This window comes from Hermetia illucens, chromosome 4, assembly GCF_905115235.1.
Source record: "Hermetia illucens chromosome 4, iHerIll2.2.curated.20191125, whole genome shotgun sequence".
Lineage (NCBI taxonomy): Eukaryota > Metazoa > Arthropoda > Insecta > Diptera > Stratiomyidae > Hermetia > Hermetia illucens.
The window spans coordinates 115,640,985-115,667,290 of NC_051852.1; the positions used below are offsets into that span (position 1 = coordinate 115,640,985).

General features: G+C 38.8%; 2 protein-coding genes and 1 long non-coding RNA gene across 8 annotated transcripts; 2 read left to right on the forward strand and 1 right to left on the reverse strand.

Moving 5' to 3' along the window:
- The first annotated feature begins 20 nt into the window (after nucleotides 1-20).
- LOC119654909 (RNA polymerase-associated protein Rtf1) lies at nucleotides 21-24,459 on the forward strand. The gene is made up of 4 exons (XM_038060537.1): nucleotides 21-268; nucleotides 14,127-14,919; nucleotides 22,146-23,336; nucleotides 23,482-24,459. Exons 1-4 carry the CDS (start codon nucleotides 191-193, stop codon nucleotides 23,586-23,588), a joined length of 2,169 nt encoding a protein of 722 aa, XP_037916465.1. The 5' UTR covers nucleotides 21-190; the 3' UTR covers nucleotides 23,589-24,459.
- Nucleotides 6,848-10,371, reverse strand: LOC119654910 (probable cytochrome P450 303a1). Of its 5 annotated transcripts, none has more exons than XM_038060538.1 (5): nucleotides 9,789-10,371; nucleotides 9,638-9,730; nucleotides 7,816-8,883; nucleotides 7,422-7,539; nucleotides 6,848-7,363 (listed from the first exon to the last, which is right to left on the reverse strand). In XM_038060538.1, the coding sequence occupies exons 1-5, from the start codon at nucleotides 9,908-9,910 to the stop codon at nucleotides 7,046-7,048; spliced, it is 1,719 nt and encodes a 572-aa protein (XP_037916466.1). In that variant the 5' UTR covers nucleotides 9,911-10,371; the 3' UTR covers nucleotides 6,848-7,045. The 5 variants fall into 5 exon arrangements, with proteins under 5 accessions (XP_037916466.1, XP_037916467.1, XP_037916470.1 ...); XM_038060540.1 differs by having other exon boundaries at nucleotides 6,849-7,363; nucleotides 9,631-9,730; nucleotides 9,789-10,369; XM_038060539.1 differs by lacking the exon at nucleotides 9,638-9,730.
- Nucleotides 15,074-16,374, forward strand: LOC119654912. 2 transcript variants are annotated; one of them, XR_005249862.1, is made up of 3 exons: nucleotides 15,074-15,429; nucleotides 15,486-15,704; nucleotides 15,768-16,374. It is a non-coding gene; the product is annotated as an uncharacterized LOC119654912 (long non-coding RNA). The 2 variants fall into 2 exon arrangements; XR_005249863.1 differs by having other exon boundaries at nucleotides 15,075-15,429; nucleotides 15,489-15,704.
- Nucleotides 24,460-26,306: the final 1,847 nt, after the last annotated feature.

The following is a 26,306-nucleotide window of genomic DNA, read 5'->3' on the forward strand; positions in this document are numbered from 1 at the left end:
AAACGAGTAAAATGAAAAGCTATATTTTGCAAAGGTTTTGAAGGCGCCGTGAAGATGAGTTCGTACTAGTGCGGGGTTCAGACGTGAGTTTTCGAGCTCGTGTTTATGGTTTTTAGTGCGAATTAATCGATTGATTCGAATTCAGTGAAGAGGGTATCGAATTGTGAGAAACATTTAATTAATTAGAACGATGGTTAAGCGAAGGAATCAGCCCCTGATTGATTCGGATTCAAGCAGCTCTAGCGAGTCTGGCTCTGATTTGGATTCGGTAAGTCTTCAGTAATGAGTTTTTTATGTAATGCGATGTTTGGCGACTTCTTGTCTGAAAAGAACACAAGTTGGAATTGTATGTAATTGATTTTCCGAGGAAGATGGGAATAGAAACTCCCTGGAAAAAGTGTGGAAAGTTTTCTATTTTCGTCAAATTTGAGATGTCACTCGGGACGTTTGACGTTTCACAATGGCAGGAACTTCTCACTTGAGGTTTTTTCCTTGAGGAAAATGCAACATTCATATTGAGCATGTATAGGGAAAATTCATTCACTTTTCAAGGTAAAAACTGCGCATTCCCCTTTACAAAATCAGCTTCACCGAATTCCTGCTTCACCGTTTATGCGCCTCAGCAAATTTGACCTAATTCTTCAATAATATTGAATTCCTTCTGTGTTTGTAATTTTGGCTCATTTATGAAAAGTAGCTATTGAGCCTAACCACGGAATTAGTGTGGCCTAGCACGCATTCAAACGCTTCACTACCGGCTTTTGTATCTACGTCGCAATTTCATGCTGTCACAAGACCGGCTCAATACGTTTATTGAAGTTTTGTTTGAAATAAGAATTTGTGTCGTTTAGACGGCAGAGGCTTCTCGAACGTTTAATTCTATCGTTCTGGCGGTGCATTCCCAGCTGTTGTCATAACCTTGCTCTATTGAGTAGCTTCCGACAAAAATTGCAATTGCGGCCAATTTCCCGGAATATTTTACCAATTTGACCCTGGATAATTTCCCGTTGCACATTGGCAGCTTAATTTGCAGTAACACTGCCTTGGAAATTTTAGGCTTATAGTCCTTACATGTATCTCTTAATAACGTCATAGTTTCTCTTCAGAATCGTAGTGAGTCGTGGGCGAGGTGGGGATATGTCTTTGCACGTAGTTTGTGGTACATTTCTATAAATAAGAAACGAATCACAACACAGCACAACGTCTTTTCTCTCAACATCCTTCTTCACCGTGACCGGATTCAAAATCTATATCAGAAGGGTGTGGTCAAAGTTGCCGGAAATAACGAAATTTCAAGCAAAATGCTTGCAGACAATACTAATCGAAGTAGCTAGCTAGCAGTAGAAGATGCGACTTCGAATTAGACTGAGCTTTGTGATGATTTGTTCATTCTACCCTTTTGCAGTAATGTAACGTATCGTAAACCTTTCAGTCCCAGCCAGTTTGTCTGATAAAGTATCCATATAATGAGATGATTTTTCATGAACCCTCGTTTTCGACCAGTTATGTGTTTGGAGTTTACCAACCTTTTTAGGGGTAACCACAGCTCCAGCACTTACGGGTTTAGTATGCCAATCATACTAATTCCTAATGATCAGATCTCGAATCAATTAATGATAAACTGCGTTATGAAATTTCTTAATGCGTTAGCGCAACCTGGACGAAGCGATGTTTCACAACTGACGTCCTTTGAGGTCGACGTATCAACGAAAGTCTCAAATCGAAAATTTATCAGAGTGCCGTCCGCCCTGCCGTCAATGAACGACGGCTCGCGGCAATGGGGGCGAAGATGTTACGTTGGACCAGTAGTGTAACATGCCATGATCACCTCCAACTGAGGATATTCGCGACCGATTGGGGTTGTACCCATCGTGAAATAATTGCGAGAGGCATCTTCGATGGTATGATCAATTTGCCAAGATTGGTTTGAACATTGAAGCCGATGGGAAACGATCGAAAGAATAGCCGAAGCAGCGATACCTTAATAAGCTGATTGGTGATTTGAAGGCCTCGCGTCTACATCTAGATCAGATATTTGACAGAACAAAAAAGTCCAGCCGACCAAGATAAGCCGCTAACATGCATTTCTTCCTTCCCGGTCTTCATGAGAAGAATACGGTCTGTACATGTGCTTCTGGGCGCTCCACTCGTCGTCCGCCCTAGAGCAGTGGATTGCTGGTTATGTCATGCAATGGAGTTGTGAATCTTTCTTACAGTGTGATTTCCGCCTTCTATTCAAGACCTTTGAGACCTGACCCATACGCGGTTGAGATTATTTCAGGCAAGTCTTGGAGTCTTAGAGTAACCGATTACAGTGCGTACGAGTGCCAGATTTGGCCGCCGACCAAGTTCTTCGTTTGTGGCAGTATCAGGCCAGCGTACTCCGTTCATGTTCACTTTCCTATATAGCAACACATAAATAACACTAGCACAGAACTTTCTCAACTTGATGTTGGTGAATACCTGTATTTCGAGATTTAAGACGAAATAGCGAAAGCGGATCTGGCGCTCTTAATGTATCGATCAATTTCCAGTTCGAAGCTACCGTCAGCAGAAACCACGCTTCCTAGATATACAAATTGATCGATGGTCTCTTAATACAGATAGGGAAAGTGGCGATCCGTCAGACTGAGAGCCTTATTTTTTTTGGTGTTTTCCGGATAGCCGAGTGGTTAGAGCACAAGGCTGAAGTACGGAAGGTCGCCGTTCAAATCTCACTGGTGGCAAGGGGATTTGTATCGTGATTTGACGTGAGATTCCAGGTGACTCAACTGTGAATCAGTACCTGAATTAAATCAGGGTAATAATGTCAGGCGAGCGCAATGCTGAACACATGGAATCCTATAGGGTACTGTAATCCTATAGTGTACCGTTACGGTCTTGAATGAAGTGCTCTAACACCCTTCAAGGCGCTGATCCAATTGGATTGTTGCGCCAACGATTATTATTATTACTTTCAGTCCAACTGTACTTTCTAAATCCACAGCCATTCGGCCAAGGTGCAACCCCTGCGACCTCCGCTTTGGACCTCAAAAGCCTCCGAGATTTTATCTCGGTACAAAACTTGACATTTTGCGCCATCATATGTCGCTCTGAGAATAGCTATTAGTTTTTCCGAAATGCTCTCCTCCATTCATTTAAGCTTGCAACAGGTGTCCTGTCTGTTCGGACAGACTCTGGCATAATTGCAAGTGCCGTCACGAAACTTAAGGAAATATATTTGTACTTGATCAACTAACTTTTTTCGATTTATCGCTGGCATCATAGGCAATAGCCTGGCATATCGTTCGTGTCGGGAGTCATCGTAGCTTACCGGGACCCACGGAAAAAACAAAATTAAAAAACCTTGCTCTATTGAATCGCTCTGAATATGAATTTCAATTGCAGCCTATTTCACCGAATAAATATTTTGCCCCAATCACATTAACAGCTTAATTCACAGTAGCACTGCCTTTCGTTATTGTTTCTATTCAGAATCGTAGTCGTGGGCGTCTAGAAATCGATCGATTTCCTTTTTTGAAAATAATGGTTTTTGATTTGTTGAGATTTTGCGGAATTTTGATTCTCTCACATTCATTCACAAACTTCCGAGTCTCTAGCCTAATCACCGCAGTTACCAACTCCTCCGGACAATCAGCCACAACCATTGTTGACATTCTCTGAATCACCGTCCAGCATCAGTTTGCTGTAGGCGACGAGCCATAATATGACGACAGCGATCTACAGGGAGGTTAAGGTTGTTCATGACGTCTTCAAGTGTTGATAGGTCTACTTTCTTATTTTTTATCTGAATCCTGGCCAATGAAGATGTGTAGCGGGGAGTCGGTGAATCTAGGTGAAGTGAGACGTATTTTTCTATGCGTATAGCTGTTGGTCTGCTACTGGCATTCACCCTCACTCAGGAGCTTTATCTGATTTCTTTTTCCTTTATGGCACCAAAAATCTAGATGCGTAGTCACCTCATGCACACTTTTTGATCAGTCGCGAGGCTCGTTAATCTAAATTCTACCGATTTATTTGTAAATTCGACTGTTAAGCTCCCTCCCTTCAAGTTCGACTGGCATTCCGGAGCTTTGTACGATTTTAATCAAATATGCTGTCTTTTTATTAAATTTTGTTGTTTACATTTGCAGACTTTCTTAACCAATGACCTGAGTTCTTCTATGCTTCTGTGTCTTTCAGTTAGTAATTGGTAATGTGTGCTTTTAGTTCTTTTAGGCTCACCTTACACAGTCAGTATCTCATCAGTCTGCCATAAGTCAATCCATCAAAAATGGACTGACGTGTTCGGTATAAATAAGACAACAAAAACCATTTTTATTGCCTGCATTTCAAGATCCGAACCACTCGGGAGTCATATTTCGAATAACAACACAGTAAAAACTGCACTATACTCAACTTATCATCAGTCCAGTCAATCTGGCAGATTTCATTTAAAAACTTAAATTTTCATTAGTCCATCACTACACGATCGGCTTGCCATAATTTTGTCACTCAGACTGACGCGAGTCTGATGAAATACTAAGCTTAGCATAGGAGTCTAACTCATGCTAGTGCGTACATAAACAAATGTACGGGTCCAATTCGGTTTAGTGCGTTTTTTTTCGTTATGTGAGAGCAGTATTATACCTGCGGAGGTTCCTTTATTGGATAAGAATGTGGTCTATTTGATTAAGAAGCTTACTTCTATATTCTTGCTCCTGGCCAAGTAAATGGGTCTTGGGCCATAATCGTTTGTTTCACTGTGAATATCCTATAATGTGTCCATGAAACAAATCGTGCTATTTTTAGTGCAGATACGTTCAAATTTTTGTCCTGCTGGATGTAGAATTCGTAACTAATAACATTTGAAGCAGATTCTTTCATTAATCACTTTGAAATCAATAGTTTAAATGCGTGCATAATGAAGTCGACACTGAATTCCGTTTCTGGGTTCGTTGCCACTGGTAAAAATTGTGTAAGATCTGCAATCATTTAATTCGCTGCTGGACTATTGCGTTTCTTGAAGTGAAGGGTGCTAGTATTTCATCTCCCGTGAACCATGTAAGGGAGATGAAAAATTCTTAGAAACACTTCACAAAACATCTGTGTCCGTAGCTGAGGCCTGTCAAAAAGCTGTAAGATAAACAATTTTTATTGGTTTTGTCAATCCTAATGTCAATAACGGGGTATCCATTCATCAATAGCTCTACAACCTCAAAGAAGGCCTCCCTCTAACCTTTTCGGTTATCCTAAAGTTCACGAGGTCTGGTGACCCATTGTAGCCTCCTGAACTCTATAAGAGTGAGGAGTGGTGGAAGTATATACAACTCATCGTTAAATTGTTGTCGCAGTCTTCTCCAATCTTTAGAAGAATCAAAGGTTTGCATTCTGAAAGTTTGTTTTAAGTCACAAAGGCGAACACCCGCACATTGTTTTGTATCTCCGAAACTTTTTTTTATCTAAGTACTTTTCTGACCGCAGATTGAGAAATGCTTCATTGATGTCAAGAAGTCTATGAAGGTTATCTTTCATTTATTATATGAGTAGTGTTCCTCGAGTGGAAGCTGTAATTTTCCTCACTACCTGCAAGGTAGCAGCCAACCCATCGCCCTGTTTTTAGTATTTCTGGCCCCCTACAGGGCAGTGAACGGTCCGTAGGATACACAACGAAGAAATCCATGAGCGATATAACGACCGTTATGGTTTGGTTAAAACCCAGGCTCAAAAGTCTATGTAGATGATTAAGCCTGTGCTGAATGATTAGTACACCATTCTATATGTTTGCGATGACGGTGTCAAAGCACCAAGCTCGAAGTTGCAAATCGCATTATAAACAGTTCTATTCATCATCAAATTCAACTCATTACTTTCATTATTTACGCTATGCACCGAATCATATTTACACAATACCCACTCGCTAAGGAAACCCCGGAGGGAGTTGAAGCACAGTGCTTAAAGTCGACATTGACGGTATGTAATGATGTTCGACGATTTTCGATGTACTCTTATTGCGCTATAATTAGCGGTTCAACTATCCAATTCGAACTTGGCACTGAGGTCAACATTACGCTCGCCCCGTTTTATAACCCTGGTTTGTATCAGGTACTTGGACCATTTCCATCCTTAAATTGTTTTAAAACCTATATTCAGTCAGTTAGCATGGGCATTTGGAAATCGGAAATATTGTTCTTATTAGAAAAACGACAAGAAGAGTCAAATTTCTTTATTTAATTTCATACTTCGAGATTAAATATTGATAATTCCCCCTGTTTAATAAGGGCTTCCAAAATCCATTGACTGGAATAGGTGGTGCATGTTTTGTATTTCAAATTTAAATCGTTCCATTAATTGATCTGAAATTTCGACTTCAACTTTTGTAGACAAAGGACACTAATTTCTCTCTTGACAGACTCTCTTTTTAAGAATGTTGGGTAGGGTAAGTAATTACATAGCAGTAAGCAGCTGGCATCTGTTTGCTCTCTCACCGGGTCATGGATCTTGTTATAAAGCTCTGGCTTTGGAAAGAGAAGCGAGTAGAGTTGGACTGAAGATAAGCACCAACAAAACCAAGGTTCTCAGTCTGACAGGTCATCGAACGTCGATCAATTTGTATATATAGGAAGCGTTGGATGGAACTGGATATTGCCGGACGTATTAACAGTGCTAGATTCGCATTCGCTGCCTTGTCTAAATTCTGAAAATGCATCTCAACACCAAGATCAAGTTGAGACTGTTCCGTGCTAGTATTCTTTCAGTGTTGCTATATGGGAGTAGCACATGGAAAGTTAACCCCACTGTTACTCAATATCTGGAAGCTTTCATTAATATCTAGCTGCGTCATATCATCGAAGTACGCAGGCCTGATACTATCACAAATGAAGAATTTGGTCAACGCATAAGCCTGACATTCAGAAGGGCAACTTTCGAATATGTGTACGGTGGTGGTGGGTACGCGCCGTGAAATTCAGAACCTGCTTCTTTTTTATTAAAAAGCATCTTCAATAACTCTAATCAATGTATTTTGCACAAAATCACGAAAATCATCATTTATTAAAATTGCATTTTAACGTGGCACGACTTTCGCCGTAAAGGGCTTAACACTTGGTGTAGCTCCATCTTGGGGCGTCACATCCGGCATCGGTTGCCCTTCAGGTACACAAAAAGTAAAATTCTGTATTAAAGTTGTTATAAATAAAAATAGATTCTGCTTCGCCATATTTTCACCCATGCATCGCCGATGCCTGGCACCGAATGGAGCAAACAGCTCTGGTACCACACACTTTCCATTCTGAATAAAACGCTCAGGACGGAACGTACGTACATCTTCAAAATTTCTCTCATCCATTAACATGCCCGTGAAACAAGATATAACCATTGTATCCTGAAAATAAACAGAGGGCAGCCTATTTCTTCTATTCGAATGAATTTTGAATAATTACCTTCGGTATGTTGTAGCCAGCTAGTTGAGTGTCGCGAAGTGCTCGGTGAGGGATGCCAAAACTCGAACCAGCGAAGAAACGTAAGCTTTCGTAAATAACCGATTCACAATATGGCAATCTGTAGAATAATGAAAAATAGATTGAACTTAGGTAATGCTGGAAAGAGCCAATGGACATTTGGAAAAATTTCGACGGCACTTCATATTTCCTGGAGGTTTTAAAATTCGAAAGTGTTAAATTTAATCTTTATATAATAGTAGTTAGTTTTAGTTTTATAGATCAATAAAAAACAAAGTGCTATCAAAATCGCTTCACTATCCTTCTGTGCTTGCCTGTGTTCAGTCAGAATTTTTCAGGTTCTCGTAAGAACGATGAACGTTAATAGTGTACTTACCGGTCCTTATCCTCCCATAAAGGTAATCTTCCTCGTCCAATGACAGCATCCAGCTCTTGTTGCATTCTTACCTGAATATCCTTATTACGAGTCAAATATAAAAAGGCAAATCCAAGAGACTTAGTGGTAGTTTCTGAACCAGCCAAAAACATATCCAAGCAAACTGCTAAAAGCTGTTTTTCAGAGAAACTGCTTTTTATGTTGGGTTCAGATAATTCCTGAAGATAACTGTCCATCAAATCCCTTGGTTCGTTTCCCGGATGGAATACCTTCTTATGTTTCTCCAGTTCTCTCGCTATAAAACTAAAAAGCTTTGCATGTAGCTCCAGGAAATGATTGTAACCACTTGAATTTGGTGCTATGTATCGTAAGAAGGGAAAGTGACTAAACATGCATCCAACCATGTCGATGTTCTTGAAGAGGTCATGAAAAAGTGATTGAATTTCTTTGAGCTCATCATGTTGTCGGTCATATCGAACTCCAGCCATCATAGTCCATAAAGTGTTCAACACGTAAACACCAAACAAATTCTGCACAGGAATAATTGCAGACTTGCCACCTTGTTGTTTGACCATGGCTTGTACGTCCTCGAATAAATATTGCGCCTCATTCTGTGCTAATTCGGCCATTCCTTGACGAGCGAATCCAAATTCTTTAAGATGTTTGACAAGAAATTTACGTTGTTCACTCCAAAAGTCCTCATCCGTAAGAATGATCCCTTTTCGAGTTCCCCATGTACGCGTTTCATAGAAAATGCCTGTTGGTCGTCCGTCTAGATCTTCGTTGTAGCATAGCTCCTTAGATACCTGATGCGAGTAGGCGATAACAAGTCTATCTTTTCCTATTCTCAGTCCAATAATTCCTTTTTTGCCGTAAGTGTCATTCAATTCCCCTGCGGCATAACAAAATAGTCCATGCTTCTTTCTTAATTGAGCTATTTGAGGGGCACTGCCCAGTATTGGATACCAAGTTGGTCCTGGTGGATAGTTTTTCGGTTTTCGAGAATCCAAAAACAGCCAAAGGGCAGTGGTAAAAAGGAAGAAGATAACAGTGTAAAACATTTTAGGCCTAGAAAAAAAGTTGTTTAGGATCAGAAAAATATTTTGGAATGAAATCAAACAGTCATAGAAAAAAATAGAAAAATCTATTCAGAACGACGGATTTTAATGATATTGAAAGCAGTTAATAGTAGTAATAAATCACGACGATTAGACGGGACTGACCAGAAACAAAGCTCGTAACTGGCAAAGGGTTGTGTAAACAGTCCTCTCGATAGAATAGAACAATTGAATTAGCAGATATTTGGATAGGGGTGGTTCATTTCAAGATGGAAATAAAAGTATTACTGCTTTAATGTACAATATAAGAAAACTGTTTCTATCACTAACAACACTACCCACCACCATGGATTAATTTACACGATATTCAGATTTGTTTCAACGGAAATTGTCTTTTATTGTTTGATCTTTCCGTTAACGAAAAGACAACTTTCTGGAATGGGCACAATCTACTATTTCACAAGCTTTTGATAACTTCGTTCTTGTTCCCATATTATATAACATAATATATATCCAGTAATTCAGTGCTCACATTCGGTTATGCAATAGATTGCTCCGTTGAACTAATGCAAACTGGTCATTCCGCAGAGAAAGTTCGCATTATGCATTATGAGCAAAACTGCATGGAGCTATGCGAATCCTTGATTACATAACACTTTACACTTTGAGAATCCCTTATGCCTAAAGAACACGTTCTAACAGACACCTCAATTTATTACTATTTTACTCTGGGATCACTTGGATAAATAACACTTACCACTCACAGAAACTCTTTGAGATGATGCCACTTAGATGCAATGCAATCTGATTCGCAATCGCGAGTGAATATGCACAAGTTTCCTGTTTTTATACTTTCACTATCAATGATGCATGCCGTCTTATAACCGACTAACAAATGAATATTACGTTAGTTACCTTAATATAGTTGCGGACCCCACTTGCCTATTAAACATCGAACGGACGAAAGAGATTATTCCATGTTTTAGAGAAATTATGGGATTGTAAAATAAAGTTGTTTTCGGAGATTGGAACAGCATCGATTTGTTTTTGTTGTAGTCTGGAGACTTAGGAAAGGGGATATTGGTCTTGACCTCAATAGAAATGAGTTTTAGCGGGCGAATATGCCTGCTATGGAGCTTCGGAATAACAGAAGAGAGGTATATCCAACTTCTTTTGGGGAGATGCTATTCTATTCGAGACTTACAGTAATAAATAACTGCGAATTGCACAAACCGGACCCGGCATACTCCTTATCCATTGAATTATATTCACTGTAAGGGGCTCAAATTGCTTTCGTTCATATAATTTTCGCTTTTGGGATATGATTAGGACGCAATTTGTCTTTCTTCCACTTTTAATTTATATGATGAGAAAGATAAGGAAGGATTATCCTGTTTTTTTTTTCTTTAAATTTTGTGACAAGGTGAAATGTTGTGACTGGATGAAATTGAAGTGAACATGGTCTCATACTATGAGGAGGAATTTGGTAATTATATCGTCAATATATGTATACAGTGAAGATGCAATTACCAAATTCTTATTTCTTTTTCAAGGTTTTGTGTGAAACAAAACCTTATTCGAATCACGTCGAAGTTTGTCTGTCTGTCATGCTCGATTTGTTCAGAGACGGCTGGACCGATTTTCACGGAAATTGGTAAGAGCGTGTGGACTGCTGTTCCCTTTACACACAGCAAGTGACGCCATTTTGTGCTGTTTAAGGGGAGCTCCGCATCCATATGAAGGGAGGACACAACATTTGTTTTTACAGAATGTAGAAATTTTCGGTCAAGGATATTCTACGTGTTTTTGTTGAATTGGGCCTGGTGGTAAGATACACGATCTTAGATAAGGTGTTCATAAATTCAGATAAATAAAATGAGATATTGCAATGTCTTCTATCATTCCATCAACGAAAATACGGGATTATGGGTCAACCGGCGATGTTTTGTGGTTCTCACGACACAGCTTTAATTATTCTGATGGTGTTCTACGATGCCTGTTATCACTTTAAACCAGCAGTCGGTACTAATTACCATCTAAATAAATAATAATAAGTGTTAAATAAAAGCATGTAATCATTTGTTAATAATAATAATCGTTGGCGCAATAATCCATATTGGATCAGGGCCTTCAAGTGTGTTAGAGCACTTCATTCAAGACTAGAATACACTGTAGGGGGCAATGTGGTCAGCATTGTGCTCGCTCATGATTATTACCCTGATTTGACTCAGGTACTCATTCACAGCTGAGTCGACTGGTAGCCGACATCCGATCACGATAACAAATTTCTCTGCCATCAGTGAGATTTGAACCGTGGCCTTTGGCTACGACAGCCCAACGCTCTAACCACTTGAACCATTCACTTGATACGTATTAAATATGGTGGATGCTTCCACGCTGCTATTGCAACTGGCAAAGTTATCCATATATAAGCATAATATTTTAAAAAATCAGTTAGTTCAAACTATAATCTTTTTTGGATATGAGGAATCCTAAGTCCACATCTATCTGATGTTGGACGGGACCAGATGGAGAGCAACATACTCTCATTTTTTTTTTATCCACGGACCCCTCGTTTTGGGCATAGCACTCAATTATTTTTATCATCACAACTTTCAAAATGTTTTTCTAATCAATGACGTCATGGTGTTGGGAATAAGATATATTGGAACAAGGGCATACCAGAAAACACCACCCTGAGACATATTGCTCCCTTCGCCATATTTCGTTGTCTTTTTTGTAGTATACGTAGAATTTTTTGCCTTTAGGTTTGCGCACATGGCGTACATAATCTTTAGAGAATAAACTAAAGATGAACTCTTCAATACATACAGCTCACCTGGCTATTTTTGCGAGTAGAATTTTTTGCCTGTACTTGCATCCGAACCGTTCTAGATGAAACCACATCATTTGCCGGCAGCAGTACTCCTGAAAACTATACAAGGGTCTTTTTTAGCGAATGAAGTAATGCGACAATCAGTAGTTTTCAATATTTTTTGCTGTATTATCCTTTATGATCTTTATTTTTTTGTGACTTGAGGGCGCTACGCACAAAACAAAAAGGCCGATCTAGCCAATTGGCAACAGAACACATCATAAAGCCTTTGTTTTAAGATTTAAGATCCACTGTCTTCTGGCGAGGAATGCTTTGTATTTATTATGCAAAATAATATTTCTACTGTAGCCGAAAATACAAACAGTTTATACTTGAATATAGCAAAATTTTAATGAAATTTTGTTGAACTTCTTTATAAGTCCATCCGCTAAAGTCACGTGTTGAAAAAAATTACCCAGAAAACAAATAAGAGCAAATCACCTGATGGTTTCTAATTAATGCAATAATGCTAGAAGCAAAGATTGAAATAAAATTCAATTCATGTTTACACCAGGTGAACTGAAAATTTCGTAGGCTAACATAGAAGAAATCTTTTTTTGATAAAATGTGATTTTATTATATATATAGCTGCCTTCGAAGGTCATACAAGGATTATAGCGGTTATACAATTATTCGACACGACCTTTAGCCGTAAAATAGGCCTCAGGTTCGGCGATTACCTCTTCATCGGCACCAAATTTCTTTCCAGCGAGCAATCTCTTAAGGTCTGAAAGCAGGAAAAAGTCGCGCCAGATCTGAAGAATACGGTGGATGCGAAAGCAATTCATTGATTTGTATTGTCTTGATGAAACAATTCTTTCTTTTTCTTCAAATGGGGCCGTTTTTCAGTGATTTCATCCTTCAAACGCTCCAACAACGCTATGTAGTAGTCGGTATTCATGATTTTTCCCTTCCCAAGATAGTCAATGAATATTATACAATGTGCATCCAAAGATACTGATGTCAGTCGACCGTTGCGTCTTTGCACGCTTTGGAGTGGATTCACCACGTGGAGTCCACTCAGATGGCGATCGTTTTGATTCTGGTGTAGAGTAATGGAGCCATCTTTCGTCCATTGTTATATATTGACGCATGAATTCGGGTTTTCTATAGAGGAAGTGCTTCGAACCTTGCTCAGAATTGTTAATTCGTTGTTGCTGTTGGTAGATTGTGTGTTCGTGATACCCACTTTAAACAGATCTTTCGCATACACAAACATTCAGGCACAATATGTCCAGCACGTTCCTTTGAAATCTTTAGAGCCTCAGCTATCTCGATCAACTTCGTTTTGCTTCTCCAATATTATTTTGTTGACTTTTCGTTGTTTTCGTTGATAACAGCCTCTTTGGGGGGTGCATTGCGTGCATCGTCCTCGATGCTCATTTCGCCTCGTTTAAACTTAGCAAACCGCTTTTCCACGGTTGATTTGGTTTATCAAGCCAAGCCTTGGCTCCAAGAGCATTTCTTTCGCCAAAATACAATGTTTTCTTAACACGAAATTTTCTTTTGTCCATTTTCTTCAAACTGTCGATCCCACAAACTAATAGTTCGATGGCTTTCAAATTTGTACACGTCTTTTGAAGGTTAGGGTTAACTAAAAATCATATGGATTTAATACTACTACTATTTTACAGAAATGCTGTTTTTTGTTGTGCGTTTCTAGTTATCTGTCCATGAGTGTATTTAGGTTATTAATGGTCGTGGATCGTTTCTAAACAATTATTTCGAAAAAAAATTCCTAAAAAGTTATTGAATTTAAATTTAATAACTGCTTCCTATCTATTTGGCAGATGGGTTATTTCCAAGACAAAATGTCGCCATTCAGTGGTAATCTGTGCTTTGGCGTTACTCATCAAGTTACGCCAAAGCATGATAAATTTCTGCATACGACTCTATGGGAGAGTGTGGTGAATGAAGAAGCAGTTTTAACTCCATATGTCAATGGATTCCAAGAGACGGTTTTGTATTCAGATCGTTAAATGATTGATCCGAGTTGGCTATTGCTAGAAAAAGGAGGATCTGAAATGGGAAATTGACGACTAATGGCTGTTGAAGCTCACCCCACCTGTGACGTGCTTGTATGTTCTTGGCACTTTAGTCTCGTCTCCTTAATAACACTAATAAACATACTACTCACATCAACTAGCAAGCTGATATTCTTCAATGATCATGAATGGTGAAGGGAAGTAGTTTTATAAAGTCCAAAATCGTTGTCAACATTTCATGGACTGAAAGTGGTGACTCCATTTTCACTTCTTTTTTCGTAAAATACTCATTGCTATAAGCCGTACAATTTTTAATTAATTTAAAGCTCTACATTCAAAAATATCGATTTTTCCTTAATGATTTTACTAATTGTGTCTTATTTCCCATTTCAGGAACTTTTATCTCTCGCAAAGAAAAGAAAGAATGCTGACGGCACAGCTGGTAAATCAAAAACTCAAGCGAAACAATCGTCTGGCTCAGATTCAGACGATGATGACGATTGGGCTGATGGCAAAAATGATGGGAACGAAGCAAAAGTTGCAGCATCTGCTAAATCATCACCAAAATCACCGGAGAAAAAATCTCCTAGTGAAAAGGCAGTGGATTCTGAACACGAAGAAGGCGAAGTCACGTCGGATGATGACGACGACGACGACGATGAATCGGCTTCATCCAGTTCAGATTCCGAATTCGATGATGGTTTCGATGAAAATCTAATGGGTGACGATGAGGATCGTGCTCGTCTCAATGCACTTTCCGAAAAGGAACGTGAAACAGAGATTTTCAAACGTATTGAACGCCGTGATGTGATGCGAACACGTTGGGAAATTGAACGTAAATTGAAATTGCAGCGACGTGGTGATAAAGCAAAGGATAAGACAAAAAAAGATAAGAAGAAAAAGAAAAAAGAGAAGAAGAAGGAAAAGGAGAAGGAAAAATCACCAGTTATTGTTCGACGATCACCATCGCCTAAACCACCTCCAAAACCGGTTGTTGTTCAACCTCCCACCCCGCCTAGCCCAGAAAAAGAGGAAGAAGAACCACCAGCAGCGGCACCTGAGTATTTTGATCCTAAGGAGAGGTCTAAGGAGCGTAAGAAGAATGTGGAAATGAACAAAACCGATGACAAGCGAAGCAATGCAATGGCACTGTTGAAAGCCAAACGGGAAGGAAAAGCTAAGAGAGGTAAGCTATGATTCTAATCAGAGTGAAATTATGCGGTGTTTCCAACGATTAATTAATTGAAATAATAAAACTTGTTGTTTCTTTTTCGTTGGTGTGGGTAGAAGAACTTGTTTGCACTGATGAAGGGAACAAGTGGTTCCCGAAATATCGGTATTTGCAAGAATAAATACCCACACCAACGAAAAAGAAACAACAAGTTTTATTATTTCAATTCTATGATTCTAAGTATAATTTTTGAGGTTTTGAGGGTTGAAGGAGGAATTGCAATGCTCTCATATCTCACAGAAGTAATTGCTGGCAATCCATTTGATTCAAAATATCACTTTGCAGTGAAAACGCAAACCGCTTGCTTTTGGCTTGACTTCATAATACATAAATTTTTGTTACTTCGATCACCATCAAAACAAACGTAAATCAGTGTGAATTTATCTGAACTTAATACAATGGGAAGGGAAATTTTCAATCAATTTTTTAAAAAAGTTTATCAGGACAGTCGTATTCAAGTCAAAGGTGGTTTGAGAATGTATTTCAAATTTTCCGAATTTTAATCAAGTATTCATTTCTAGTAGGAAATTGTTTTTTTCAATTTTTCCCTGAATTTTCATTTGGCCTTAAGAGGAGTGTATTATTCAGTTTTGTTGTCACCAGCGAGTGGAGAACTAATGTATAATTGTTAATTTCATTGTTTGCTTCCAACACTAAGAGGTTAGAGAAAGTGGGTCAGAAGAGTACCCTGTGTTCTAGCCATAACTTACAATGGTGGCGTTTGTAATATCTTATCAAAGGTATATCTATCTACTTGCCTACTTATATAAATATATTATTTTCTCTGCATCATATTAAATTAGGTGAGATAAAAGTAAAATGCGGAGAATAGAGCAGACCACTATGAACTGTGATTTCACTTTGATATAGAAATCGACGAATAAAAACTATAAAGTACGATATTGTTCCAATCGGTGGTAAAAATTATCGTCGTTGCCTAGGGCTGGTATGATGTCCATCACATCCAATACCACGGTACGGTATTGACAACGTAACCAAGATTCCAGTTATTCAAGGATGAAATTGTCACTTGAGTGCATATATAATCAAATTTGCTCAGGTTAAATTCACGCTGTGTCTTTATAGAAGGCAAATTGCCTGAAACCCCACTTTGATAGTCTCGGATAAGAAGGAAGTTTAAGCCAACCGTCGTTTTTATTATTTAAAATGAAATGAATACAATAATCCTCATGGCTCCGGTAGTCTCATATATACTATCAATCTGGCATTCAATTTACTTAGTCGGCGTTGATTTGTGTTCTGTTAAAGTAGACTTGTAGTACGCAATTGCAAAAGTTCAGATATCGGCCGGTTGCTGTCGTTCTTTATTGACTTAATATTCCTGTTTAATTGCTTTAAGGCTCTGGATTTTACTGAATAAAGTTGTTAACCAAAGAGAAAAATTCGGTCGTTTTTCAATTGGTTTATTTTATGTTAAAATAGAATTTAGTACTCAGCCTGGCGCTTTCCAAATTTTGCGTACCATGTTCGGTTAGCTTTAGTTACTTAAAATGATTCATTTATATTATCGAAAATGCTCGTTGCAGTTTCCTGCGCTGTACACCCTTCATGATCTATAGCGTGCGCTTTCCTGTTTGGGTCTAAGATGCTTGTACTTCCTTCGATTTAATATGTATTCTGCATATATCGAGGTTAATCTCCGATTTTGTACCAAATTTCCGGCAAGCAGTAGGCCGATTCGTCTTGCCCTTTGGACTTTTCTGTTGACTAACTTACTAAGCTAAAAACTTTTGCTCTGCGCCATTGCAGTTGAACTCTCACCTTATATGAGTTTTCGGAAATATCCAGACGCGGGCACAGGTTTTTGATGTTTACTTCATCAGAACTCCGGCTGTTTCAGTTGTTGAATTCGGGTATGAGGCGCTACCATTTGTTTAGCGTTGCTTTTCTGCTCTATGACCAGCAGAGCAATAGGATTATTTCCGCTGAAACCTTGTCTACTACCGTTAGTTGAAAGGCGATTATCATTCTTCGACAATAAACTTGTAGCGTTTCCATCCATATTTGACATTCGCACAGTAAGATATATTGAGTGTTGTTATCCATCCGAATGCCAAAGCCAGTCTACTTTACTCTGCGGCATATTTATGCTGAATAATATCAGCGGAGAATCTAATAGCATCTAAGCAGTTGACAATTTCCTGGCTTGCGAACACATTTTCGCTAATTTGGAGATTTATCCAGATATGTCTCTAACCGTATATATTTTTTTTTGCTAGAACGAGCCCTTCAGTTTTTTAGCTATAAATTTTTGGGCCGTGCTCTTCTAGCTATATTTACATTCGTATTGCCACCTAGGTAAACCTCCACTGTGCTTTTAATGTGTCTGGATCTGTTTTAACTGTTGGGATGTTGTGGGCAAAGTGAACGAGGTTTATATCATGGAGCATCTTTATCTTTAGAAATTCATCGAATTCAAAATCGGCTTAATCTTCATGAGGTACGGAATTATACGGAGTTATATAGCAATATTTGAAATGCAGTGTCTCAAAAATGTATTTGGCGTGGTGAATAGTAGTTTCCAACATGAGAAGCTTTACAGTTTTGTATGAGGTGTAGTAAAAAGAAATTCATTATATTTACTTTAAGTTGAAGAATTAATTTGGCATATTTAAAATGATCTGATTTAAGCCTTTCTGTTCGACAACGCGTTGCCATTTTAAAGGTAATTGCAGTATGCCTCTGTTACAGAAGCCCCCATTTCTATTGGGGAAAAATGAAGCAATCGGTTTTCACAAGCCTCTCATCAGTCAAATTCTCGGGGTTGTTATCAATATATATAGCCTGGCGTTGTCCTGTTTGAATACAATTCTTTTCTTATTGTTGAAAACTGACTGCTTCTGGGTTATTGCTTACTTCAGGCGGTCCAATTATTGAGTACTAGGGCGAATTAACAGCTTAGGCATAGGGTAGCAACACACAGTAAATAATTTCCCTGCCAGTCCCAGGAAATATAGAGCTACATCTTTCTGGCTGTCAATCCTGGCAAAGTCACCGTTTGCGCCGCGAACTTTGTCACTTGACATTGTCGTAAGTAATCTACTTTTCATTAACAGTCTCATCCGCTTGAGAGATGGGTCGATTTGACTGCAATTCGCAAATCGCGCAGATCTAGTAAATTTTTTAGAGAATTTTCGTCAATTTTTTGGGCTTTGGTCTTTTGAAGAGTGCTTCCTGTTTTCTGGAGCCCTTGATCGGGCGGCTACGGCGTTTTGTCTAGTGGGGATTTGTGATGCTTAATTAATGTTTTGTGGGTTAAAAAGATAGTATTTATTATTTCTTCTATTTTTTCCACCGTAAATTAGTGCTTTCCTAGTTTGTTCATGAAATTCTAATACCCTCAGGATTGTTATTAACATCATTTCAGAATATTCCACATTTCGTCTTTTGGCTTTTGTCGCTAGGCTTTTCAATGCTTTTTTGGCCGTTTGGGTTCTTCTAGGCTAGTCTGCATCCGTTTTTTGGTCCTCGTGCATTTACCTCTCCTCTTGAGACACTCTCTCTTGAGTACATTTATTTAATTGGATACACCAATAAACGGCTTGTTTCCTGCGTTGTTCTCCAATTTTGGGCATCAAAAGCCTGTATCATATTTTTCATTTCATTATAATCATTCATTCTGGAATCGTCTCTGGAATTATTTGCGTTATTACTGTGATCGTTGCCTATATACTCCTCGAAAACCTCCCAGCCTGCCAGTGTTATATCCGGAATGGTGCCCTTTCAATCCGGTACTCTAAAGGTTATAGACTTAAAGCCCTTGTTTACAATAATTAGACACAGCTTCGTTTCCATGTCGAATACTCGTCTACTTCGAGACTTTGAAGGGTTCGTCCGTAGAGCACGTTTCTTTCATATGCATTGAAATGGCTTACAATAATGAGCCATTGCCAATTTACCCCACTTCCTCTTCAATTGAGTTTAATTTCTCTTAAAATTCACTCGGGGCTGGGCAGCAACTCATTAGTGTGTCTAGTGGCCCTGAATTCATGTATTACATTGACTGCTTCCGCTGTTATGCAGGACTTTATGTCAGGACAGTGGTAACCAAAAAGCTAATGTGTTAAATTCGTCTGAATACTATGTCAAGTTATTTTTTAAACCAGTTGAGTCCATCAGCGGTTTTACTTCTCTGTTTATTCTAGGATTTTATGACTTGCCTATCACAGTGAACGTTTCACTGGCGTTGGATGCATAGACAACATTCGGGTGCGCGGAAATAACCCGCTCTTTTGCCAAATTGTTTTCCCGTCAAAAAATTATTCAAATATTTTGTCAACCGAATATGATGAATGAGAGAGAGAAAGAGGATCATACTGCAATTCGTTTAAATTTTAGGCCATTACTTAGGATGTATGATACCGTGTTTTGCCATAAGGCAGTATCACTTCATCTCTGTTGAGCAATGTAGGTCAGTAAATACGGAAATTCCCTTGCATTTCATCGAGTTGGAACGCAGTGCCATTTATTGATTTACGACGGATGTCGTACAATATCGACTTTTTAAAACATGGCTCTATCCTGGGCAGATCCTTTCTGGTTTGGAAGAGCAGGGAACTAGAAATTTCCGTTCGTAGCGCCATGTTTTGCTCAGTGAGCTCATGCATTACTCATTTATCAATCTCTCTTGCCTTTCAAAGCTATCACAAATCCCGGGGAATTGTCTAATTGTATACGCCCAATTTGCCCGCAGTTTCTCGGTCAGATTCACACGTATCAAATTCTATCATCAAGCCAAGCTCATCGTTGTCGATCAGACCATCGATCTCGTCATTCACTTTCAAGTGTCCTTCCGTTCATTTACCGAATCTGTTCTAAATGCCTTTTAAATATTGTTGGTTGCCTTCGCTAGTGCGCGAATTTACGACTGAAATGACGTCCTAACTATTTATATTCTACTATCACGTACCGCCAATGTCGTCAGATTGAGACATCAGAATCGAACTTACTTCATTGCGAAATCTAATATTCATCTGCAACAACTTAATACTCGCAACTTTGATCAGAATTTCTGCGTTTCGTTGGGCGGTGTTTGCGCTAGGATTTGCCCATTTCTGCTTGGGATAGTGATAGAAATTACTATTTCTCTGAGTCAGGGAATAATTTCCATACAGCTGCTGCTACCTCTGCTTCAATCCTGAGCACGCTGAGATCCCGTATATCTACTGGTTTCACGCTGAATATTTGTACGGATTTTTATTTAACATCCCTTTGTTTTCTGAATTGCCCTTTTCAAGCTTTAAAAGCAGTCCTCTTGTGTTACTTTCTGAGATCACACGTATCACTATTGTGATTTCTATTTGTGTCCATCCATATCCAAATTGATGTTTTCTATAATGTACTTCTATTTTCGCTTTCGGTAGTTGGCTTTTAGCCCTGGGTTTTCTTTTGGCTTTGTCCTAGGGCCTAGTCTTTCCATATGGTTGGCAAATCCACTATTCCTTGTTGTGTGGGTTTCTAGGTCTCTTCGTTAGTTTGTGTCCTCTTTTAAAGTAGTCATTTTAAAAAAAGTTGACCAACAGTTTCATTTAGGGCAGAGGCAACACAACAGATACTGCCTCACCTCTGCCCTGGGAACAACGTGGCCGAAAGCGGTGACAAGTCGTTATTTATATATAATCGCAAACACGACATAAGTGCAAATTATATTGGAGTGAAATCCATCGTATATTTAGGCCGACGTTCTAAGGTTCTAATCTTTTTGGTGACAATGGGATTTGTATCCTGACTTTACGTGGGATACCAGTCGACTCAGCTGTGAATGAGAACCTGAGTCAAATCATGGTAATAATCACGGGCGGGTGCAATGTCAACCACATTATCTCCTACGGAGCACTGTAATCCTGTAGTGTACGATTACGGTCTTGAATGAAGTTCTCTAACATTGCGCCAACGATTATTTATTATTACAATATTATGCAGGGAGTCCTGAGTCCACATCCACTTGATAACGGACCGGACCACTTGAGAAGCAACTTATTTCCTCTCTTGTAGTCCACGAACCCCTCCTTTTTGGGTTTTAAACCTCCAAGTTTTTCAAAAAGTCGACTGCCGGTTTCGTCAGAGCATTTTAATTGCTTTCTGCCTGCTTCGATTCGATTTTCACTTTTAACCAGCCTTTTTTGCGACTTTTCACAACGTCTAATAATTCGTCTACTCTGAAACATCTTTTCTTACTTCCATGTTGTTGTTCCTCTACTTCCGCAACACTTTATTAGTATATCTTGTTTTCTTCCGCGTCTTTCAATCAATTCTTGACATGGAAAATTTTCACTCTCAAATATCGTAATCTCCTACGCAGTTATATATTTTGATGCGTCTTCCACGTATGTTTGGGTTAATGGGGTCGCTGCTGCGTTGATGGAGAGAGGCTGGCTTTCCTCTGTTGGGGGTGCAGTTGAGTGTAAAATCCTTTGTTTTTGTTTGCTTCTTTCAAGATATCTATTTCTTATTCAGTCATATTATTCTCTGGGCCTCATTCCTTCCGAAGTATGACCTCTGGCAACTTTTAAAAGACGTTATTTTTTTTTTTATTTTTTCCCCACTGATAGGATTCTTATTAGTTTACTATCAAACTTTTGTCTGATGGCTGTCCAGGTTCACCACAAAAAGGTAAAAATGAGCTTATTTCGAGGAGTAACAAGAGTAACTAAATATTCTTAATTAAAAATCCTTACCAGCGAACGGTTAAATTTAGTTGCCGTTTTCAGACATCAAAAAACAAGAAAACAAAACTAAGACGGAGAAATTAAGTTAAAAAAAACGAAGAATATGTAGTTATTTTAGTCCGGATCGTGATAACAATTAAAAAATAATTGAAATGAAGATATTGGAAGGGAACTAGCACGATAGATGTTCATTAGCACTACTGGTTGCTGGTCGTTTATAAAACTCATGATTCAGTTCATATTCACTGTTCGACCGTTACACTTGCTGTAGCTTTACCTGATAGCCTCGCAAGTAGATACTATTAGGGACAAATATGTTTTTGATCGCCCCTCTACCAACTTTTAGAGTTTACATGAACCTAGAAAGGCTTATCTTCAATTTCTGATGTGTCGAGATTGTATGCCTTAATTATTCCTACCAAATTTTATGTAGTTCTTATTTGATTCTGTTGAATTGGCGTTGGATATAATATTGCTTTTTATATTTTACAGAGGAAGAAGAAGCCAAACGGCAAGCCGAAAAGGAACGTGAAGAGGAGAAGGAAGAGCTCGAAAGCGTTTCCGGTGGTAAATCAGCTGTGAAACTAAAAGCGTCAGACATCTACTCAGACGACTCCGGTAGTAGCAGTAGTAGCGATAGTGAGGAGGAAGAGGGCGGCAAACCCTCTGAAAAACGTTCCGTTAGCAGTCGATCGTCAAGTAGTGAATCGGACGATGAATCGACATCAACGAAGAAAACAGTCTACATCACGACACGCGAGGATCTCAATAAACTTCGATTATCTCGTCACAAAATGGAACGTTTCATAAATTTACCAATGTTTGAGCGGGTTGTGACAAGTTGCTTTGTTAGGATAAGCATAGGAAACAATGGCACAAAGCCAGTGTATCGCGTTGCAGAGATTACTGGTGTCGTGGAAACACCGAAAATTTATCAATTTGGGAAATCCCGAACAAATCGGGGCTTACGGTTGAAGCATGGAGCACAAGAGCGAGTTTTCAGACTAGAATTCATATCGAATCAAGATTTCACAGAAAGTGAGTTCGAGAAATGGCGAAGTGTTTGCGCAACATCGAACATCGAGATGCCAACTATGGATACTCTGCAACAAAAGCAACGAGAAATCAAGGAAGCTCTGAATTATGAATACAATGATGAAGATGTGAATAAAATTATTGACGAGAAGAATCGATTCCGACAGCGACCGACCAACTACGCTATGAAGAAGACTATATTAATGAAAGAACGAGATGCTGCCCTACTTCGTGGCGATGATGATCTTGCACGTCAGCTAGGTATTCAGATTGATGAGCTCGAGAATCGGGCGTCAGAGCTAGATAAACGTCGATCAAGTAGTATAAGTCTTATCTCGTACATTAATGATCGGAATCGGAAGCGGAACGTAGAGGAAGCAGAAAAGGCGATTATGGAAGAGATTCGTGCTACAAAAGGAATGAAAATTGAAGATCCATTCACAAGGCGATCTACACAGCCTCGGATGACATTCAACAAAAATAGTGAAGGCGGGAAGCAGGAGGAAGTGAAGGCAACCCAGCCACAGCCACCACCTCCGCCTAGTCGAAGGAAGCAAGAAGATGACAAGAAACCGAAGGCGAATACGGCTGACTACAATTTGTATACCCTGCATGATTTCGAAATTGATCTGGACGTTCCATTGCCTGGTAAGTAGATATTGTTTGCGCATTTGTCATTCGAAGAAAATATAGGGATTTTTAAAAACTGCACCTATCTCGTAACGAATAGCATATTTCTCTATTAGTTGTATCTTCATACAGTCCTGACAACACACCCATTTTCTCTTTACAGTGAATCCAGTCAGCGTCCTACCTAAACCAGTTGCTAAGGCAAACGAGACGGCACCGAAGCGGTCCCTAAACTTGGAAGACTACAAGAAAAAGCGTGGTCTTATTTAGCTGACGTTCGCCATGGAACTGTAGAAACTCACGTGTCTAAACTTAATTATTGTACTTGTACTAGGTATGAACTGAGATTGTAGAGACAGAGCAAGAAATTAAGCGAAGAAGTTGACTTATTTACTGTTCGTTAAAATTATTTCGACAACTGTGTTTATTGTGAGTGTTAATCGATGACTGGAATAAGTTTCAATGAGTATGCGTTTGAGCGCAAATCTAATAAGTGATAAGTCCATAACTAAACACTAAGCATTAATTGAATGATCGGAAAAGATTATCTAAGCTCAATCGGTTAGATTCATTTGAAATTGTAAGGATGTATTTATGCAAGTTAAAGGAAAAACTAAGAACCAATAAACAATTCAAAATTTATCAAGAATTGCGGAGGATAATACATTAGGAGGTTTGTGTTATTATTCGCGAGTAACGAGTCGTCGAATGATAAAACGAAACATATATTGTGGCGGACGCAGCACATATTGCAGGCTCGAGATGGGTGAAGGGGGCTTGCGGTTTTTGTCATCTGGAATTCGTACGCGATGTACACAAGACTCTCTATGCGCTGCTTTTCTTCCTCATCACTCCTCTGTTTTCGTTTAATCCTTTTTATCATTTGAATGGAAACGCAAGTTTTATAATACTAGACGAAACATTGTAGGAATACTAATCACATTAGCGCGTTCCGTTGAAAGATAAGAGAGTTTTTCTATATTAGTTTTAGTTTACTGTTTTATTCGAATAAGATATAAAATTTATATTTTTAATAAGTTATTCGCTTCTGTCAACTCAATTATTGTAAATTATGAATATTCTTTCGAGAATATTTGAAAAAGCATAATCTTACATAAATATAAACTGTATTTAAGCGCAACCTTGGACTTTTCATATTTTATGATGGGAGATATACAGATCATCTTGGGCATTTCCAATCAACCTAAACCCCTTGTGGTTATTAGCATAGGACTGTTATTTTGGCCAAATACATTTCTTTGATGAAAATAGAAAGTAATTCCAGAGGCTTAGTAGTAGTCAAAATTAGAAAGTGATCAAAAATATCAATCAAGGTTTTGTAGCAATTGGGGATAAAATTGTGGCCCTATTTTGGAATGTTTTTTTATGTACATCGGGTTTCTTCTAGCCTTTTCTATGTTTTGGTTTGTAAATTTTGCATTTTTATTACTTGTTTTAGCAGAAGCTTTTCGTCGCACTCTTCCTATCTGAGCAGAATATCGGGAACGTCAATCAATTCACTGAACTTGATGCCACCAAAAATAGTAAACTCCGTCCGTCCATGAAATTCTTACATTAGAAATACTTATTTGGAATATCTATCATAGATTGCAACCTTTCTCGAGCGACGGCGTGCAGACCCTCCTGACATATGTTAGTTTTATTACGGGCATTTCATTGAGAAGGAGCAGAATGGGTTTGCAAGAAGGCGCTTGACCGTAAATAATTTATTGTAAGTTTACCAACTTTGTTGCTGCTCTCATCTGGGATTCCCCAGGGACCTTGGTCCATTCTTATTCTCGTTCTTCACTTATGATCTACTTTCCTTACTCGTTCCTGTGTTCTCTATGCAGCCAAATATAATACTGAATATGGGAACAAGCTGTTTTCGAAAAATAAGTATATGCGGTTTGTTGTTGACGTTAAATCGAGTATTCAAGATGTGGAGGTAGCTCAAAGCCTACTCTATTCCCTGTTTAAGCCGGAATATTTTTTTTGAGTATTGTAGGGCCAAATGGAGAGCAACTTACTCCCTGTTTTTTAGTCCACAGACTCCTCGTTTAAGGCGTAGCACCCAACCTTTAAAAAATATTAGGCGACGACACATCTTTACGGTTTCTTACAGCGTCGATTTGCCTCTGCCCTTGTAAGAAACCATAAAGCCTTCATGGCCTAACATTTTTTAAAGTTTGGGTGCTAAGCCCTAAACGAGGGGTCCGAGGACCAAAAAAAGAGGGAATAAGTTGCTCTCCATTTGGCCCGGTCCGGCAGTGGATGCGAATTTAGGACCCCATTCTCAAAAAATATTTTCAGCTCTGGCGAATTGGAGAATTGGCGGATTTGTGCTCAATATAATTGGTAGTCATGTTGTGTTCTGCGAATAATATAAAGGAGCACTTAACATCTGCGAGCCACTTCGGTCACACTGCTCCCAGGGCAGAGGTGAGGCAGCGTCTGACGATTTGCTTCTGCCCTGGTAAGAAACCGTAAAGCCGTCATCGCCTAACATTTTTAGGAATAATATAGTTTTGAAGTCGCAGTACTAGACCATACTGTCTCAAAAAGTTTTGCCGATTTTCATAGAAGGGAGTCTCAAGTTCTTACTTAAGTTGGTTCGTGCAGAAAAATAACAATTTTGTGAATTTTTTCAACGAAACTGTTAAAATATATTTATTAAAACTAGTTATGATACATTAAGGTATGAGATTTGAAGAATATTGTGTAAAATGTTCATGAAGAAATATTAAAAAATAAGGCAATGGTAGCAATTAGTCGAAAGTGTCTAGGAAAAAATTAGAATTGGGGTACTCCTTATAACTCGGCGCTGGATCATCTGAAATCGCAAAATCAAAGTTCTTTCATTATATGATTGCTTTCTCTAGAGAACGCTGGAAGGGTTTTCCGAAATTCCAATTTTTCACTTTTTGGGAACATTTTGAAGTGAAAAACGCGATTTTTATGGAACGGCGAATTTTTTATTGCAAAATA

Excerpts from the sequence above, each read along its gene's own strand:
- LOC119654909 (XM_038060537.1), top strand. The coding sequence starts at position 191 with ATGGTTAAGCGAAGGAATCAGCCCCTGATTGATTCGGATTCAAGCAGC. Across the intron at positions 269-14,126 it reads CTGGCTCTGATTTGGATTCG|GAACTTTTATCTCTCGCAAA; the intron begins GTAAGTCTTCAG and ends TTCCCATTTCAG. Across the intron at positions 23,337-23,481 it reads TCTGGACGTTCCATTGCCTG|TGAATCCAGTCAGCGTCCTA; the intron begins GTAAGTAGATAT and ends TTCTCTTTACAG.
- LOC119654910 (XM_038060538.1), bottom strand. The coding sequence starts at position 9,910 with ATGCTGTTCCAATCTCCGAAAACAACTTTATTTTACAATCCCATAATT. Across the intron at positions 9,731-9,788 it reads GGGTCCGCAACTATATTAAG|TGAAAGTATAAAAACAGGAA; the intron begins GTAACTAACGTA and ends CATCATTGATAG. Across the intron at positions 7,364-7,421 it reads CTGGCTACAACATACCGAAG|GATACAATGGTTATATCTTG; the intron begins GTAATTATTCAA and ends GTTTATTTTCAG.